The 20580-nt window shown below is 42.9% G+C and overlaps 1 protein-coding gene and 1 pseudogene across 1 annotated transcript; both read right to left on the bottom strand.

The window, feature by feature from the left end:
* Nucleotides 1-272: 272 nt before the first annotated feature.
* On the bottom strand, nucleotides 273-17496 carry Fnta (farnesyltransferase, CAAX box, subunit alpha). Its single transcript, XM_075986433.1, has 9 exons — nucleotides 17253-17496; nucleotides 15359-15444; nucleotides 12151-12265; nucleotides 11320-11424; nucleotides 5642-5768; nucleotides 3409-3557; nucleotides 2269-2331; nucleotides 1056-1227; nucleotides 273-832 (listed from the first exon to the last, which is right to left on the bottom strand). Exons 1-9 carry the CDS (start codon nucleotides 17450-17452, stop codon nucleotides 716-718), a joined length of 1134 nt encoding a protein of 377 aa, XP_075842548.1. The 5' UTR covers nucleotides 17453-17496; the 3' UTR covers nucleotides 273-715.
* A 486-nt stretch (nucleotides 17497-17982) lies between these two features.
* Nucleotides 17983-18168, bottom strand: LOC142858073 (small nucleolar RNA U3; annotated as a pseudogene).
* Nucleotides 18169-20580: the final 2412 nt, after the last annotated feature.

Here is a 20580-nt window from a genome sequence, read left to right on the forward strand (position 1 = left end):
ACAAAGTGAGTTCCAGGACAGTCAGAACTGTTTCACAGAGAAACCATCTTGAAAAAGAAAAAACAAAACAAAACAAAACAAAAAAAAAGGGGGAGGGCCACTTTATGTTTTGATTTGGCCTGAACCTCTCTATGTAGCCCAGGCTGGCCTCAAACTTAGAGCAATCCTCCTGTTTCGGCCTCCAAAGCACTAGGATCCTTGTTGGTTCTAAGCTGATATGAAACCCTGTCTCGAAAATCAAAAAAAAACAAAAACAAAAACCAAAGACTGCAGCATTGTTTATAGATACATGTGATTTTATTACAAACCTTTCTTTTGGCATTAGTTGGTTACAGTGACGAGTGTGGCCCCGCAGCTCTGCCCGGCAGCCCCAGTCCCTGCTCACCTCCACCACCACGCACAGCCTCGCGCACACCTGTCCAGAGGAGCGGATTCTGCGGGGCTGGATTAAATGTTGGCAGACTACAAAAGCAGCAGTTCCTTTACGGGAAGACTTGACCCTCCCCTCCAGTGACCTTGCTTTAGAAGAACTGATTTCTTAGAGCTAGTCTGAACAGCATCAGCACAAGGAGCATCATACTTAGTTCTTGTTAAAAACAGCACCTGGGCAACAACTTTAGCGCACAGGCAAGGGATGGTCGCTCTAGGTTTACACTCCTGCGCTAGAGGCCCTTAGAGAGAAAGCAGCGTCCACTCCGTCCAAACACTCTCGCTGCTATACACTCGTTGGCATGTCACTTTCTCGGCTGTGTTTACTCTGAAGGGATCTTCCAATATATCTCCAATATTCCTTTCTTATAGTGTCCTTTTCTTTAGCTAGGATCTCACATAACTGAAAATGAAAAATAAAAATGATTCAAGTAAATGTTTAGCTCAACCTCAAGGGCATATGGCAATTTAATGTATTCAGGTCACATGCAAAAACCGCACAAGGGTTACATTACCAACGCGGTACTGCCCCAAACAGAACAACCCAAGAAACTATATAAAAAGTTGGCACCAAGAGCAGCGGCAATGGGCAAAGCCCATTCTAGGACACTGTTGCGTACACTCACCTCTAAGGCTTTATTAAGAATGTCCTCCTTGTTGTCACACTGGTTTTCCAGCATGTCTTCATAGATGTCCACAAGAAAGGCGATCAGGTAGGGGGAACTGTGACTTGGTTGTAAATCAAGCAATTGATTTAAAAGATTAGGGTATCTGGAAAGACCACGATCCTGCAAAATCCTAAAACAAAACAAAACTCCATGATGAGAGAGCACACACAAATAGGAAAAAAGAAAGAAAGCCCTGAGACAAAAGAAGACGACTTGTCAGGAACAAATGAGGCTGGAAAAAGAAAGAATTGTGAGCTATGTGGGCCTTATCAATGGCGATTTAAAGTTGAGTAAAATTAATTTAAAATCCAATGAAGCAGGACTGGGGAGGGAGTTCAGTTGGCAGAGGCTTGCCTAGCATGCACAGCCCTGAGCTCAATCCCAGCACTACATAATCGAGGCATGGTGATACATGCCTGCAATCTCAGCATTTGGAAAGTGGAGGGAGAGAACATGAAGTTCAAGGTCGCCTTCACTTTATAGTCTCAGTCTGAGAACAGCCTGGTAGAAATGAGATCATTTTTAAAAGATTTAAAGCAATCATTTATAACTTAAACTACTTGACACACAAAATTAAAGTAGAAAAGAACTCTTTCGTAAAGTTAAAAAGAAAGGAAAGAGCAGGAGAGATGTCCCTACTTCTTTTTGAGATGGTTCTTCAAACCTTTGGCTATTTAGGGGTCACAAGTCCTGGCGCATCTCCAAGTGTACCTGGGCGCCGTGCCATGCTCTCTGGCCATGTGAAGGGCCAGGCCTGGGAAACCTTATTTTAAGAGTAAGACTTGTCACTGAACACTGGTAGTAGAAAGACTGGCCACACATGTAAGTAACTTGTCAAGTTTATTCTGCCCTGTAGGAATATACAAGAGTGTGTATTCCATCCTGTGACATAAACTCTAGAGGCTTCAGCAAAACACTAGCAGAGTTATAAATACTATTACAACACATCAGCATTGCTGGGTACTGCTCTAAAAACTGTTGATGTGTGCCCAGAGGTGAAAAGGGGAAAGCAGAGGGCACAATGCCAGGGGACCGTGAGCATGCTTTGCTCCTACTAGTAGATGTACCAACCCAGGAAATTCCTTGGCATTCTTATGGAGGACATTCCATGATGTTGCTCATAGCAGCCTGGTGGTTCTCTTACGAAAACCCAGCAAAAACAGCCTCTTACCCTTTCAAGTAGTTCCACGCACTTTCATTGTGTGGTACTAATTTGATCATTTCCAGAGTATACCTGTAAGGAAAAGAATATTTTAAAAGAAGAGACCAAGCAGACATGGTTTTAGAAACACAGGGTGGACCTGACATCTTCTCTTGAGCCCACTACTTATTTGGGCCAAGATCAGATTCTTGAGTGTGGTGGTGCTCACCCAGAATCCCAGCACTCAAGAAGCTGAGGCAGGAAACTCTCAAGTTCAAGACCAGCCTGGGCTACAAAACAAGGCCCATTCTAAGAAGCAGTTGGGGAGCATTGCCTCAGAGGTGAAGAGTACTTGGTACTCTTGCAGAGGATCAGTGCCTCACAACCTCCCAGGACTCAGGTTCCATGGGATCTGCTGCCTTTTTCTGACCTCCATGGGCACCAGGTATCCATCATACAGAGACATACATTTGGGCAAAACACTCACACACATACAATAAAATAAATAAATCTAAAAAAAATGTTAAAAACCAAAACTAAAACAAACACCAACTATGCATGCTCAGAGTGTGAAACAGACACTGAAACAAAATGAATAAGTAAGGGTGTGAGGGCAGAGACTACTACTGTTTCCCGACATAAAACTCTCCCCAGCTGCACATGTCTACTTCTTACAGCTTTGCATACAGCAGCTCTTGTATATGCTTGCCTGACTGTGTGATTTTACCACAAAAGCTACATTTGGCAATGTCTGGAGTGATCCTTGTTTAAAGCTAGGAGCGTCATTCAACACCTATAGTCAATGGACAGAGCTACTCCACACTTGGCCAGCCAAAAACACAACATGGAGTAACACGGCATTTGGTTAGTAACGACTAACTAAAATTCAAGAATTTAGTGAAAATAGATCCAGATGAAATTTCCTGGCATTATGAAACTGGACTTCATAATCTCTAGAACCAACGAGTCAAGAAATTGAAGGGGCTGCAACACAGAGATGTACTGCATTACATGCAAATTTATCCTGAGTGCTGCTTCCCAAATCTGCCCCATTTGAGCTCCATAAGGGCGGGACTGGGCAAGTCTTGACTCTGCAGCATCTGAGTGCCTGAGACGTGACCGGCACACACATTTTTAATAATGAAGGAATAAGTGAAGACGGATACTAACTGGACTTCTCTTTCCAACACAGCACGATCACTGTAGCCAGTGGTATTAGAAATGACGAAATGTCTTTGGTTCCAGACAGAGTTATTTCTTACATCCTCTTTGAGAAGCTGGTCTACATACTGTAGCTCATTATCCCAAAGTCGAAATTCCTAAAAGTCAAAAAAAAAAAAAAATCCACTCATAAATGTCCTATTATTTATAACAACATGAACAAACAAAAAACAAGCAACACGTCAGCAAAGTTAAAAAGCTAAGCCTGAAGACAGGGGTTATCATATGTGTAGAGCAGCCTGTGACCCCAGCATTCAGAGAGTGGAGGCAGGAGGATTAGAAATTCAAGCTCATTCTCAGCTATGTAAGTTCAAGGCCACCCGGGCCACGCGGAAGACACTGTCTTGAAAACAAAAGAAAAAAAACTGAGCACAGATCCCACAAAGTCACAATCTAAATAAACAGAAGTCATCAAAATTTAGATGGGAAAACAAGCAAAAAATAATAATAACCAAACTAGTAAAAGACTGAGTAACTTTACGAGCACACAAATGAATGCAATTTGGTATTAATACAGAACATTGAATAGAGAGCAGCATTATAAAATGCATACGTAAGCAGGGGTGGGGGCACAGACCTGATATCCCAGCATTCAGGAGGCTCAGGCAGGAGGATCAAGAATTCGGGGCTACCTTGGGCTACAGATTGATTGAATCCTTGTCTCAAAAACAAAATATGTAAGCAAATTTTTTAAAAGCAAATGCATGATAAAATTACCTTAAAATACATGTAGAGAAATACACAGAATGGTATGGAAGTTTCACTTTATGATTAGGGCATTTTGAAAAAGCTAATGTATTTTTATTTCTTATTGGACACTAGCAAGAGTAAAAACTTCAGTAAGCTGGTTTCTGATTTTAAAAGTCACACCGAAAATAAGAAACTAAGGGAACATTTGGTGACGAATTCTGTGCTGATGAACGATGGAAGTAAGCACTATTTGTGTGGGCCATAAACAGTGAACACGCCTAAGTCCTGCCGACTGTCTCCAAGCATCACTGCTTGAGAAACACTGGCTTATAGGTTTTCCTTCACTTTTAATCTTATGTGTATGAGTGTTTTTATTGCATCCATGTCTGCATATCATGTGTATGGAGGCCAGAAAAGGGCATCAGATCTCCTGGGACTGGAGTGGAGTTACAGACCAGTTGTGGACTGAAGCTGGCAATCAAATTTAGGTCTTTGCAAGAGCTCCAAACCACTGAGCCTTCTCTGCAGCCCACCGTCTCACAGACTTCCATGGATGTGTGTGTCTCACTTTCAAACTGAAGACATGGTCTTCTTTTTCTTTTTGAGACAGGATCTTACATAGCCCAGGCTGGCCTTGAGTTCTTGATCCTCCTGCTCCCATTTCCCATGTGCTGGGAGTATAGGCATGTGACATCACACCTGACAGGATATACCTCTTTCCATTTTATTTAGCATGAAAAATGTACAGATTTTCTCCAGTTCTCAGACTTCACTTGTCTCTTATTATAGTTGAAACTAATCTTGCCTTCTAAAAATTGGGTTGAAAACATGAAACCACACATATTGAATGTAAAAATAGAAGAAACATGAAACCACACATATTGAATGTAAAAAGAGAAGAAACTTTATAATAGTTATAGGAACTTAAAAGCGACAATGTAACTCAAGGGTCTCTTGTATTCCTGTCATTCGTAACCTCTGAGAAGTCAGTAAAAAGCATAGAGCATGAGGTAGCTTTTCAAAGACACTCGTAATACTGTATTTAAGTTGTTGTGGTAGGTAGGAGACATGGGTGTGTGTGTATTTGTGTGTAACACACAGTTTTATGTAATTACAATTTTCTTTTCTATTTGCTTTGGTTTTTGACACAGGGTCACACTATGTCTCCCAGTGTGGCACAAAATTTGCTATGTAGACCAGGGTGGCCTAAAACTCAGAGATCTGCCTGCCTCTGGCTCCTTGAGTGCTAGGATTATAAATATGAAACCATCATACTTAGCTGATTACAGTTTTCAATAAAAATAAAAAATACTAGGGCTTGGGGTATACCAAGCTCATAGACTGCCTAGCATGCATGAAGCACTGGGTTCAATCCCACTAGCACATAAAATTGAATGTAGTAGAATCCCAGCACTTGGGAAGCAAAGGTAGGAAGGTCAAAAAGTCAAGATCCCCATTCAGACGCATACTTAGACCCTAAGGAAGGCAGTACCTGAATGACCCACTGTCGATGCTGCCATGCATGATAATTCTTCGCATCCTGATTAAGAATATCGGCAATGAACTCCAGCTCTTGAGAGGGGTCTTTTAGCCACTCCACTAAGACTCTCCGATGGTGCCTGAGAAAGAAGGTGGGAAAGCTTAGATTAGCCCCAATGACACATCAGCTACAGGCTGTATGAGGTGGTGCACTGGGCGTTCAAGAAGCACAAATTCTCAACACTGCCAGAAAGAGATTAAGTGACAAAGAATGCCAGCACACTGGGAGCCGAGAGGCACAGTGACAGATGTGCACAAGCAGGTATGACTTCTCTCCAACCAGACCTGCAAGGACAGTAAGCTTTCAAAGCCTAGGACTTTTGTGCAGGATTCTGAAGCACTGCACATAGATAACGAGAGATGTGAAACTAGTCCACCCAGTTTAATGACTCTATTGCAAACTAGTCAGCTATCACTATGTTCAAATGTCACCTACAGGAGACTTCCCTCTACCAGTCTGGCAGAACTTACTTACCTCTGCCCCAGAAAATACATAACTAGGACAAGTTACAACTTTGTCACAAGACAGTTTCTGTGTTAGAAAAATACTTGTGTTTTATACCGGGTTCCATTTTCAGTTTTGCTTGCTCTAAAGTTACACACACCTAAGACTCGAAGATGCACTGGGAGGCTTGGTAGCTGGCTCAACACTAGAGCATCTGCCTATGTGTGACTCTGGGTTTCATCCTCACATGACTAGGAAAAAAACAGAATCACGGTGGAAACACATACCTGTGAATAGTCTAGAAAGATCTCTGGTTTATACGCTACAAATTGCATGTGTGTGACATGTACTGGAATAATACCAATCTTTAAAAAAACATTATAGTATTTATTATACTAATGAGGAGTGCCATGAAAAAGGAAAGTTCAATGCCCAATTAATAACCTATACTATATGGGTGAAAAACCTAAAAAATTCATCTCACATATATGAAAAAGGGAAGATACGATCAATAAAAAAAATCCTAGGTAGTGGGAACAACCTAAATGCCCTCAACTAAAGAACGGATCGGAAAATGTGGTACATTTATACAACGGAGTACTATACAACAGAGAAAAATAATTACATCTTGAAATTTGCAGACAAATGGAGCTAGAAAACATCAAACTGAGCGAGGTAACCCAGACCCAGAAAGGCTAATTATCATATGTACTCACTCATAAATGGTTTTTAAACATAAAGCAAAGAAAACCAGCCTAGAAATCACAATCCTAGACAATAAAGAGAACCGTAAGAGAGACATACATAGATCTAATCTACATGGGAAGTAGAAAAAGACAAGATCTCCTGAGTAAATTGGAAGCATGGGGACCTTGGGAGAGCGTTGAAGGGGAGGGGAGAGGCAGGGAGGGAACCAGAGAAAAATGTAGAGCTGATAAAATCAATATTTAAAAAAAAAAGGGAAAGAAAAAGAACATCCTGGGCAGAAAGACTTCTAGATTTATTAAAACTCTCCCAGTCACTGACTATTACTAACAGTTTCTTATCCCAGGGTTCTGTAAGTTTTACAAAACTAACTTCTCAGAACAAAACAATACAATATTTCCCTACTATTCTGTGATCTAAAGACTTAAACATAGAGGAATAGTTTACATCAGAGTTTCACAGTAAGAACTTAATAAAAGAAGAAACTGAGTAGGGTGGCCTTTAATCTCAGCACTCAGGAGGCAGAAGCAGGTGGACCTTTGCGTTCAAGGCCAGCCTAGTCTACAAAGTGAGTTCCAGGACAGCCAGAGCTGTTACACAGAGAAACCCTGCTTTGAAAAACCAAAAAACAAAAGAAAAACACAGAAAAACAATACAAAACAGGACCTGCTATAGAATATTATTTTAAGATGTGTTACATTTGTCTATGCTGTGGAACATTCATGTTGCAGTTGTTTTAACTCTGTAAAGCTGTGTTACTCTGCTTGTCTGAAACACCTGATGGTCTGAAAGAGAGCTGAATGGCCAATAGTGAGGGCTGGCAGGCAGAGTGTGACTAGAAGAAGAGAGAAGAGAGATCAAGGAGTGAAAAAAGAAGGGGCCCAGCCACCCAGTCACACAGCCAGCCACGGAGTAAGAGTGAAAGTAAGATTACAGAGGTGAGAAGAGGAGAGAGCCCAGAGGCAAAAGGTAGACAGGATAACTTAAGCAAAGCTGGCTAGAAACAAGCCAAGCTAAGGCAGGCATTCACAAGTAAGAAAAAGCCTGTGCGTGTTTATCTGGGAACTGCGTGGCAGACCCCCAAAAGAGTAAAACAACCAACAACATTTTGGCATTCCAACGTGGGGTTAGAGTAAAAATTCCCCAACTACAGCACCAATTAGTTAGGGTACAGGACTTGCATTCTCATCTTATGTAGTATGAAAGCCAGCAATGTGGACAATTTCAAATGTATCCCAACACTGCTGGGTGCTCAGCAGCGGCTGGCTGGATCTGTGCTCTGGTTCTGCTAACATTGGGTGACGGATGTTACAGCGTCTGCAGTATCCAGACAAGAACCTACATCTCTTTAGTGAAAACTAAATGTACTTAACACAATACCTGAAATACTTGTATTGTATTACTTTTGATTTTTATATAAAAGCATCTTAACAGAGTATCTTTACAGCAAGGTCTAAAGCAGAACTCTCCAACCTCCCATGATAGCTACGAATGGAGCCCAACATATCTGTAATGACCACACCATGCTGGAATGTCGAAAGGGTGGACACTAGGTCTAAAATTTCTAGCTAATCTCTTTTCTGGCTTAAAAGAATCTTTTGAATTGTTCCTTCCTCCTTCTGATTGTTCTTGTTTTGCTTTTTCAGACAGTCTCACGGTACCCACTGGCCTGTAGCTACCTCTCCTGGCTTGACCCCAGAACACTGGGGTTACAATCATGTATCACCATGACTGGCTTAACAATTATTTTATAACACAGATTTCTAAGGCATGCAACTGTCTGGTTTCACAGGGTACAGTGGTGAAGTCGCTTGTCTCAGCTTTTCTACAAAAGGAAATGTCTATAGCAACTCCCATTGCATGATTTGGAAAATCTTTGTTGCATTATTTACTGTTAGATCGTTTATGTTTCAATTCTTTGAAAATTTTACATTTATGCCAGTTACATATTAGTTCATGATAAAATTGAATTACAAAAAAAAAAAATTACCCAGCTGAGCCAGATAGCAGCTCATGCTTGCTACCTCCTACATTTGCAATGAAGTGGTTCTCCTACAGCTAACCTGTGCCCAAGACTGCTCCCCATTCCAAACTTTATCCCAACTTTTATCCAAGCTCTCAGCTTCTTTCTTAGTACTAATCCTTCCCTCTCCATAAACATGTACTGGAGCCTGACCCCAGGGCGCTAGGATGCTAAGCACATGCTCTAGCTCCGGCTTCCACCGTCAGCTTCTAGCCGTCTCTTGATCTTGACTCATCAGTGCTCTGCCCATCCGCTCCTTTCATTCTCCCTAAGGTCCTCATCCACAGCCATGCCTTCACTTCCAGGAAGCAGACAGTGTCCCATATCTATCAGTCACTCATACTGGCCCCACCCAAAAACCCTTTACCTCCTTTTAGTTTTCCTTAAGCTGACCAAACCCATCTTGTCCAACACTGACCCCGCCCTTCTTCACCTCCCGTGACAGCGCCACTTTTCACCACGCAGCTGTCAAGCAGCAGACACAGTCTTTCTGTGACTTGTTAGTCAGCAGTCAAGCAGCAGACACAGTCTTTCTGTGACTTGTTAGTCAGCAGTCAAGCAGCAGACACACACAGTCTTTCTGTGACTCGCTACGTTAGTTTTTCCTGTTGCTGTGACAGAACACCCATGACCAAGGCAGCTTATAGAAGGGAAAACCGGTTTACGTGGTCCTATGGCAGCAGAGAAATGAGAGCCCACCACCATCACGGTGGGGAAGCACAGCAACAGGCCTGGCGGCGAGAGCAGTAAGCCAAGAGCTCGAGCACAAAGCAGAGCACGCTGGAAATGCCGTGAATCTTTACCTCTCAGAGTCCACCCAGAGACACCCTTCCTCCAACACCACCTCTCCTAAACCTTCCCAAACAGTGCCACCAAATGGAGAACAAGTGCTCTGTTCAAACACATGAGCCTACAGGGGACATTCTTATTCAAACCACCACACTCCCGTAAATGTTAAAACAGGCTACTTTTCTAACTTTCTCCCCAAGTTTATCATCCTTTCTCCCTACAGCTGGACCACATCTGATGGCCTGGCCTGAGCCTCCAAGACTGTAAACTTGGTACAGCCCACCCTCCACCCTGCTGTCACCATAAACCTGTGGTAGTTTGGATCTTGAATATTCCCCAAATGCCTGTGTGAGGAAGGCTTTGCCTCGGCCTGTTGAGCTCCTGGGAGATGGTGGCACCTTTAGGAGGCAAGACTTGGTGAAAGGAAGTGAGGTCACTGGGAGTGTGTCCTTGCAGGGCAAGTCTGGACACAGGCTCCTTTGTCTCTCTGCTTCAGGTGCGATAGCAAGCAGCTTCCTTCTCCACAGATGCCCACCCCCACCATAATGTAGGCAGGCCTTAAGATCAGCCCAACAGCAACGGGCCAGCAGCGCAGTTTGGAAATCATGGGCCAAGTGAAAGCTTTTTTTCCTTACAAACTGATTACCTAAGTGTTACAGGCATAGAAAGCTGACTAACACAGCTTACAAGGCACAAACTTGATCACATCATTTCCTTAATTAAAATGCATCACCAGGTGTAGTGGTACATACCTATCTATAATCTCATGAGCATCACAAATTCAAGGCTGGCCTGGTCCACTTACCCAGTTTCAGGTCAGCCATGGTTACACAACAAGGACCTATCTCAACCCCCACAACTCCTATCCCCACAAGGAAATTTCCACTATGGTCAGCCCAAATCTGTATTAGTGTTCATGAGGCCTTTTAAGATCACACTCTTCCTGTATCTCGAGGACTCCTGAAATGTATTCTAGTCACATGGAATTATATGCACATCCCAGAGTGCATGGCGCTCTTTCATTCTTCTGCTCAGAAGTCTTCCCCAAGCGGCTCTTTCTCCCCCTGGCCCCACCACTCAGTCAGCACCACAGCACACAGTCGGAGCAGCAGCAGTCTGCTGCTCAGGTACAGTCTCTGACGAGTACTCTCCCAACTCCAGTCCTTTCTCTCTGCCATCAGCACCCCTACTCCCCGATGAAAGTCAGGTCTCTGGGAGTGTGCCCTTGCAGGGGTGTCTGCACAGCAGATCCTCTCTCCTCTCTGCTGCTGTTCTCTGCTCTCCCACAAGAATTCACATGGGATAGACTGCTACAGAACGCACCCATGAAAACCCCTACCATCGTGTTTTTCACGATGCTCCTGAAAATAACTGGTTTTGTTATTTGCTCTCACTTTTAGACTGTTTCTAGTTTCTCTGTATCCACAAAACTAATAAACATTTTTAGATAAAAGAATAAAGCGTCAAATATAAAGGTTATTTTATACTGACTAGAAAACAATTTTCATAATTTTCCCACTCTAGCAGTGCTGCTCCTAAGGTTGAAACTTATAATCCTACAAGGCAGGTTACAGTATGAATGTAAATGATAAGATAATAAAGAAATCTCAGCTCCCAGTGTCAAATAACATTAGCAGAGTGACATACATCCTTCCTCTTTTCCTCTTACCAAACTTGATAGTTTTTGGGCTGTTCCTCAATTATTGCAGTGATGTAGTTCATTTCCTCTTGCAAATCCTTCTGAAGTGACCTCAAGAGAACTCTCCGAAAATGCCTATAGCAAAACAGCAAGCATTCATTCTGGTTACTCCTCTGGCTCTACAGCTCAATATATAGCGTATTTGCCTACCATGCATGAAACTGGGCATGGATGCATGTAGCTGGAATTTCAGCACCTGAGAGTAGATACAGTAGATCACAAATCATCCCCAGCTACCTACTGAGCTCATGGCCAACCTGCACTATACTAGATCCTTGTCTTAAAGAACAAAAACAGCTGGTGTCACCAAGCCTGACGACCTGAGATCAATCCCTGAGACCCACACAGTGGAAAGAACTGACTCCCAAAGGGCGCTGTGATGTGTCTGTGCACTGTATACACAGACACAAATATAAGTTAAAAAATTAAAAATACCCCTTTCAGCAACGTATTAAAGGACATGTAATTGTACTACAAAACATGGAGAGCACGAAGTATAACTCATTTGTTGTAGAAAGAAGTACAGCTAACTCTGCAACTTTTAGAGGAAGAATTATGTTGACAATGCAAAACCAAACAGTAGCACAGTGTTATATTGTACACAGAAGTTAATTCAAGAAAATGGAAAGGGATTCTGGTGGCACAAAAGAATGGGGCAGATTGCTATTTTTCATTCAACAGACTTTAAGACAAATATGTGAATTATTATTTTGATGAAAATTAAAATTCAGTTAAAAATGGAGTCATGGACTCAAACCTGAGTCCTGCTAGCAATAAATATTAATGACGTCTATTACTTACCACACTGTATAGTTGGCTGCGTTTAACTCAATAGCATCCCGGGTGAGCTTAAAGGCTCGTTCGCTTCTCTCATCGCGCTGCAGAACAGCTCGGAAGTAATCGTAAACATCTCTAACTGGAAACAGGACACACAAGGACCACGGTTTAAACCACTGTACTTACACACATGTATTATCTGCATGTGCATCATTTATTCCAGGAAGCAAACACAGTCAAACAGTTGGGAGGCTGGGCTGTTTTATTATTATATTATTAATTTTTTGAGATAGTGTCTCATGTATACCAGGCTAGATTAAACTTGCTATATAACTAAGGCCGGCTTTGACTCCTAATCTTCCTGCTTCCCAGGAGCTAGGGTTACAGCTGTGTACCATGTCAGCAGAGGCAAATGACCGTGAGTGCCACTCAGACAATACTCAATGTCACAGACACAACACATGCGCTCCGGAAGACTAATCATGCTTACCACATGTATTATAGGCTAATGCCAAACTAAATCTCTCAAATACCTTATGTAAAATTCATGTTATAACTGATCTAAGTCTTCTTAATGGTTATATGGTTCAAGCTTTATTTTTTAATCTATTTATCTCTGGGATACACAGGTGGTTTCCTTGATCCTGATGATTCAAAACGGGTGCATATTTTAACAACTGATATTCTTGGTGCTGACTATGAGCCAAGCACTGTCGTGTGTATGTAAGAAATTCACTCTCTCTGGATCACTTGCTTTCACTGTTCTCATTTACATTTCTCTATGGGTGTCGACGACAGAGAGGTTAAATGGTGTTCATGGACAGAGATCCAGTAAAATGAACACACCAGAATTTAAGCCAGGTAGTTGAACTCCAAAGTCTCTGCTCTTAATCCTTGGCACATAACTTTTAAAAAAAAAAAGACTTATTTTTATTTTCATTTAGTATGATTGTGTACTCAGGTATCCATAGGTGCCAGAGTCCCTGGAACTGGAGCGACAGGTGGTTATGAGCTGCTTCGTGAGGGCGCTGAGGAAGAACTCAGGCCCTTCCTTTGCTCTTGTCTGCATGGCATCTCCTTAGCACCTCCCTTACGCCATATGCCAGACCGAGGCCAGAACACATATTAAAAGTGGCACTCAGGAGGCTGAAGCCACGGCTCAGCAGTTAAGAGTTCCTGCTGCTCCCACAGAGGACTTGGGTTTGGCTCCCAGCACCCACATGATAGCTCACAACCTGCAATTCCAGTTCCAGGGATTTCTATGCCATCTTCTGGCCTCCATGAACACTTGCATGCATATGGTGCACAGACACATATGCAGACAAAATAGTCATCTGTATAAAAGTAAATCTTAAAAGAAAAACAGCTTTAGTATCAGTTATAAGACTTGACTACTTTCTAATTTTTACAGCTCTATCACACTGCTTTCCAAACATGTCAGCATCTGAGAACTACTATGTGCCTTTAAAATGGATGGAGCTAAGACAGCTTCAACGTTAGACACCACTTTATTCCTAGGTCTAATAGGCCCTTATTTATTTTTCATATCTTTTGTCCTTAATAATAATAGATTTTATTTAATGGCTAATGGATTTTCATTTTCTGTAACTGTTCAGTTCATATTTTTTAATGTTGTCTCTTCATTCTTGTCTAAGAGTTCCTTACCCATTCTGATTAGCAGTCCTGCTTTCTATAACGTATCTTTTCCCATAATGTTGCTTGCTTTTTAACTCATGGTTCTGCAACTCTGGAAGTTTTACACTTTGGCATATTTACCCTCCAATTTTTGATAGGTTTAATTTATTGTCAACTTGACACACCTAGGGTTATCTAGGAAGCAGGAACTTCAACTGAGAAAATACCTCTGCCCAGTACTCAGGAGGCAGAGGAAGGTGGATCTCTATGAATTCAAGGCCTGATCTTCACAGTGAGTTCTAGGCCAGCCAGAGCTAACGTGAGACTCGGTCTCCCTCCTGTCCCCAAGAAACCTTACAAATCTGAAAAGGTTGGAGGTTTACATTTCTCATCACTAGTGAGGGAGACATTTTTGTGTATTTCTATTTCTTCTAAAAATATGGGAGATATTTCAGAAAACATTTGCATATAATTATATACTCAGAAATTTTCCTTAATGTCGAGTATTTTATATATAATCTCATAATGCTTACATCACAATAAGATGTATGTAGCATTTTCTTTGCTTATCCTGTTTACAGAGGGTTGACAATGTCTCCTGCTGTCTTCTGGGGATCAAATCCAGGCCCCTGCATATACCAGGCAATGCTCTACAGAGCTACACTCTCACCCAAGCTGACTCTCTTACATTTGCATAGAGCTTATTTTTGTCTCAGAACATTAATTCATCTTTATTTACATGTTCATTAAGATATGAGAAGTGATATAATTATGCTTCTATCTTAATGTATAGCCAACAGGATCAAGCCATCGATGAAAGCATGAAACACGCTTCTCAATGACACAGTAAGGCCTCCTATATACTGATGACTTACTTCTGATTTCTATACCAGTACGGCATGTTAACTGTTTGGTACTACATTTTCATACTTGATATACGGCAACCCCCATACATTGTTCTTCCTTTTCAAACATTTCTTACCATAACTTGATAATCAGTAAGTAAATAAATACATGCTTTTTGCAAAAAGGAATGATCTTAGGAAACAAAGTATTAACTGAAGGAAAAAATACATACACATCTGAACATAAAAACACATAAAATTCTAAAAACAGCATTTCATTTCATCTATTTACGCTTTCCTAGAAGAACAATCAACATTTGCATAACCTCCCACTTACAAAACAGGTCATATTCGTGGTAAGAAAAGGCTACTTTGTCAAAGAAAAGGTCAGTACATGCATGTCAACTGAGGTCAACACTACATAGCTAAAATACATTGTAAAATGCTGGTACTTGAACAACTAAAGCTTATTCTAAATAAAACAGTAACTCATTTGTTATGCTCTAAATGCAAATTAAAAGCACAACCATACAATAGCTATTATGTATTATAATGTAACATTCATTACTTAGAATATTTCTATTCCTTCAACAAAGTATTAAGACAAATGACAGAAAATAACATTAACTCACCAAAAGTAATTCAGATTCTCATTAAATAAAAATCTCTCTCTTTTCTTGCTATATGGCTGTAAATTTCAACTTTGTTAGAAGTTTAATTTACAGAGATTTTCCTAATAAACACAAACTTACATTTCTCACTGTAGATGATCTGGACCACTGGATTAGGGCCGTCATTCTGTGGTACTGGGTCTATATCAGCCCATTCTGCCCTGTCCCTGAAAACAGACATGTTCCCCATAATTATACTCAAACGTGTTAGAAGAAAAGCAATTCTAGTCTTGTATTTTTAATGGCAACAATCACTCATTCAAGCTAGTAACTTACTATAATGACTGGATTCTTCCAGGCCCACCTCTGCCACTTTGTTTTACAAAATTTTAAACTTTTAAATACAAAATGGAAGCGATCTGCGAATTAAGGGGGAAAAAAGGGGTAAGAGGCAGGAGAGATGGCTCAGCAGATAAAATCACCTGTTGCTTTTGCAGAGAGCCTGAGCTCGGTTCGAAGCACCCACATGAAGACTTGAAATTATAATTCTAGTTCCAGGAAATCTGATGCCCTTCTTTGACCTTCAAGGGCTCTTGCAGGCACAGGAGCACAGACATACACCCAGGCATACAGATAAAACAAAATATGTACTTTTTACAAGAATTAACGAATCAACAATTTCAAATGTATGGTGTGGCAAAATGCTGTCTTCTAAAAAGTACCCCAAGTTTTAACTTAACAACCAGTCTCACGCATTCATTTAGTAAGAGTCTGGAGTTAGTATTTTTAAAAATTCGAATTTGACTAGGACATTTTAAACTCAAAGTAGGGCTGTGGATATATCTCAGGAGGTAGAATTCATGTGCAAAGTCCTAGGTGTGATGTCCCAACACACACACATATCAAACTAAGTACCACTAGTTATCTGTATCCCAGAGGGGGGGCTCCAGTGGACACTGGCAGAGCGAGGACCCGGAGTAACGGGAAGGTGGCTGCCTAGCACGCGAGGTCTGCGAAGGCTCTGGAATCTGAAAACTGCCTAAGTTCCAGTATTAGCTTTACAACTTCCTGTGTGACATTAAGGACTTATTTCATCTCTCCGGATGTCCGTTTCTTAATATATAAAATGAAAGTACCAGTCAATATCTGAAGGTTATTTTGAGGCTGACTAAAGCATGCTGTGAGCATTCAACAACAGACACTCACGGAGATGTCCATGAACTGCCCAGTGTGACCATCCTTTACCTTCACCCCCCCCCTTTTTTACACTTACACTCTTTTCTGCTTCCCTGTACTAAACAGCTACTGACAGAAGAGATTTGAGGCACACGGTTAACCTTGAAATCGTATTTCTTATGTAAGAATACAGGAAAATGAGTGACCGGCTATATGAAACCTATAGCCTGGAGAGGGGCATGGAAAACACCACCGTTTAGTGCTTCGGATACCAGACAGTCACCTGAAGAACATAATTCCCAAATCAGAGAAAAGTTCCGAGAGCCATGGAACCCCACAACCAGTTTGAAGTCGCTCAGCTGCACAAACCTCTGCATCATGCCTTTCACTCATTCATAAAAGCGTGGCCAATGAGTCATCGAAAGGGCTGAGGTAGAACTACAGAAGACAGTAAGTACTTTTTCACAAGGATCTAGGGCACAGAGTCAGGAAAGAACGGGAGACATCGACACAGGCAGTGGCAAAGACGAGGGAAAGGCAAGAAAGTTCTCTCCTGCCAGCAGAAGCCATGGGAAGCCCTGACAGCGTTTCTCAAGAGCCAACCTAGCCTTTCCATTCAAATTATTCCGCAGCGGCGATCAGAAGTGCACCTTTCCGATGAGGGACGCCTATGGCATCCGGACGGCACTGCGGGATCACGGAAGGGTCACGGCACCCGAGCTTCAGGGGAGCGACGCCGCAGCCTGCCCGCACCCGGAGGGCGCCCCCGTCCGCCCGGCTGCAGCATCGCGCGCATCTCAGCCCCGGCGATGCAGCTGAGCCCGGGCCCCCAACGCCGCGGCCCGCGGGAGGGCGTTACCTGTACAAGACATAGGTGGGCGAGTCCAGGCTCAGAAACCCGTCGTCCATAGGAGACGCCGCCGCCTCCCCGGCCTCGGCCGCCATCTCCTCTTCCTGCGGCTGCTGCGCTGGCGGCGGAGGAGGCGGGGGCGGCGGCTGCTCTGACTGCCCGGTCTCGCCGCCCGGCCCGGATTCTCCGACCCCCTCGGTGGCCGCCATCTCGCCTCCGTCCGCAGCAGCAGAGGTGGTGGAGGCCCCGCCCACTCCGTGCCCGCCCCGCCCCCGGCGTGGCCTACTTCCGGTTCCTCGGGGCTTACCATAGAGGCGTGGGGTAGAGGGCCCGGCCGGGAGGCCTGGCCTGGCCAGTCTATCTAATGTACTCGCTGCCCGGGTTCCAGGGTCCCTTCCCGACTGCAAGTCTTCACAGAGACCTTTAGGTGGCTTTTAAGAATTAGCTGCTTTTTTTCTTTCCTTCTTCGGGTAACTTTTCTTTAATTCTTCGCTTCTGTTTCTTTGCAACACACGGGATGGAACCCAAAGACTTGCACATGCCAGGCATGTGCTCTACCACCGAGCTACTTCTCCAATCCCCGCGGCTCCCTTCTTTAACCCTGCAAACGGTCCACAGACAGCCCCGTCCCCTCCCTTCAGGCTTCCACTTTAACCTTGAAAGGACCTTTATATTCTTTCACACATTAAACCTTTTCCTATGCTAGGAGTTTATATAAAGCAGATTTTTATTGTATTTCTCCACTCAGACTGCGTTCCTTCCCTCTCACTCGCCAGAAGGGAGAGAACTATCATTGATGGCCAGAGGCAGCTGCAGAGAAACAAGCCCTAAAGCCGGCTTCGCGCTCAGGAGGGAAAGCGGAATTGTACTAACCCAGGGGTTTTGTCTTTAGAAATTAAGTTTGGGTTCAGTACGAGTAATACTCATGTATGTTTAGCGTGTGCGGGGCAAGGGAAGCACCTTTGTAAATGCCATAGAGAATAGTTACATTCAGTAACAAATATTTACTACCAATTAGGTACAAGGTTCACTGGCAGCAATGCAAAAATCCAGTGCCTGATCACAGTCTAGTCCAGGGAGGGTTCTTAAATCAGGATTGGTGGAGGCAAAGCAGAAACAAAAGAAAGAAAACATCTTTAGAAGCAGATTGTCCTCTAACTAGAAAAATGAAGGGGTGCAGTGGGGCCTTGGAGGTTTTATAGAGCAGAAAAGGGAACTTTAGGAATGGAAGATTCCATCTGCGGGTCTGTACACAGACATACACACACACACCCTGTGGGTCTAAAAGTGGTAGGTCCCAATAGAAGTTGGTATGTGATCGAAGCCATGGGTATTACTAGTCAAATCAACTTTCCTGTCCTGAGTTTCTCAGCCCAACTGAGGTTTTTGGATTATTAGGCCTTCACTCTAGGCATTGAGTATAGAGGTGGATCTGCTCCACCTTGCTATTCCTGCTTCTTCAAAGGAGATTGGCAGGGGGTTCTAGGAAGTAGCTATGTGCAGGATGAAGTTGTTGCCTCCCCTTTCCCATTTTGGAGTGAAGTATAGAAGCATGTGAAAAATAAATTCAGGGAGATCAGTATTCACTGAATTTCCCTCCTGGTGCTGTTCTGGGTTTCTGTCTTTTATTTCTCTCATATCTCACTTAATACTTCTGATCCTCATGCTCCTACCCTGGAATGTATGAATTTCATTAAGGCTGGACATCTGGATGTCACCCCAACATGTGGCTTACGACAAATGACTACATTGTTCCAAATTAGAGGAAAACAATACTTTGAATCTTTTTTTTAATATTTATTTATTTATTATTTTGTATACAGCTAGTCCAAAGAGGGCACCAGATGTCATTACAGATGGTTGTGAGCCACCATGTGGTTGCTGGGAATTGAACTCAGGACCTTTGGAAGAGCAGGCAATGCTCTTAACCACTGAGCCATCTCTCCAGCCCCCTACACTTTGAATCTGAATGAACTTAACTATAATAAAAAATGTTAAATGGAAATCAATAGCTACAAACCAGTGATAAAGAGAAACTCTATCATCAGTGAGAATAGAATGGCACCTCTGGCACAGGGCAGACATAAAGACGTCAGCAGGCTTGCTCTCGAAGCTGCAACAGGCAGCCTTAAAGAGTGCTCCTGAGAGTCCTGCCTCTTGGTCTTCAGATCCTCATGTACTCACTGTGACTGGAGTATGGGCTGGATCCTGTGACCAGTCAGATAGAGCACAAGGCATGGGATGTCACATCCAAGTCGACAAGCCTGTGTTTCATCATGTTTTCCCTTGTGCCCTACCAAGCATATCTCTTACAGCCTCATTATGAGGGAAATAAACTCATTTTGTGAGTTGCACTGTGGAAAGGCTACACAGCAAGGACTTGATGGATGCAGTAACACTAAGGGCCCGAAGCCATGTGAGCAGACCTGGAAATAGATCTCCAGTCCAGCTCTGAAAGGCAGCCTTGAGAAACACCACACACCAGAGAACTGTGAGCTAAGAAATGTGTTTGTGTTGTGTGTGGGCGAGTTTGGTGGTAACTTATGATGCAGCAATGGATTGCCAATATTTTCATCTTGTATTCCTTTATACACTGAAAACTAGGAGGCACTACAGAAACTCTTATAACTTATATTAGCCCGTTATTCTAGTATATGTTAGCCACATGGCTCGGTATCTCTTTCAGCGGGGCAGGTCACATCTTCCTTCTTCGATGTCTGGACAGGACTAGGGAGAAATGGGCTTCCTCCTTCCCAGAATTCTCCTGTTCTCCTTTCCCGCCTCTACTTCCTGTCTGGTTGTCCCACCTATACTTCCTGCCTGGCTACTGGAGTTGTAAGTGGTTGTTATTACCTATCTGACATGGGTGATGGGAACCAAACTCACGTCCTCTGCAAGAGTACTCCATGCTCTTCACTCCTGGACCACTTCTCCAGCTCCCTCATCCGCACTTTTTAAAGTTAGTTTTTAATGTATGAGTGTTCTGTTTGCATGTACGTCTGCATGTCAGAAGAGTTCATCAGATTCCATTACAGATGGTTATGAGCCATCATGTGATAGCTGGGAATTAAACTCTTAACCACTAAAGCATCTCTCTCCAGTACTTACTCTCCATCCTTTTGACACAGCCCAAGCTAAGTTTTACTAGGAAACATGTGAGTTCTTAGTTTTGTTGATAAAAGAATTTTAAGATTCAGAAAGCTGGAGAGCATTTTGCAAGTGTGAGAGAAAAACAACAGGGCAGGCAAGCTATAAATGTGAGCAGCTGCTGGGAGAAAGGGGATGGTTGAGAGGAAGGAGGTCATGCCTCCTGGGCTGGGTCCAAGGCAAGCAGGCT

This window comes from Microtus pennsylvanicus, chromosome 9 (genome assembly GCF_037038515.1).
Source record: "Microtus pennsylvanicus isolate mMicPen1 chromosome 9, mMicPen1.hap1, whole genome shotgun sequence".
Lineage (NCBI taxonomy): Eukaryota > Metazoa > Chordata > Mammalia > Rodentia > Cricetidae > Microtus > Microtus pennsylvanicus.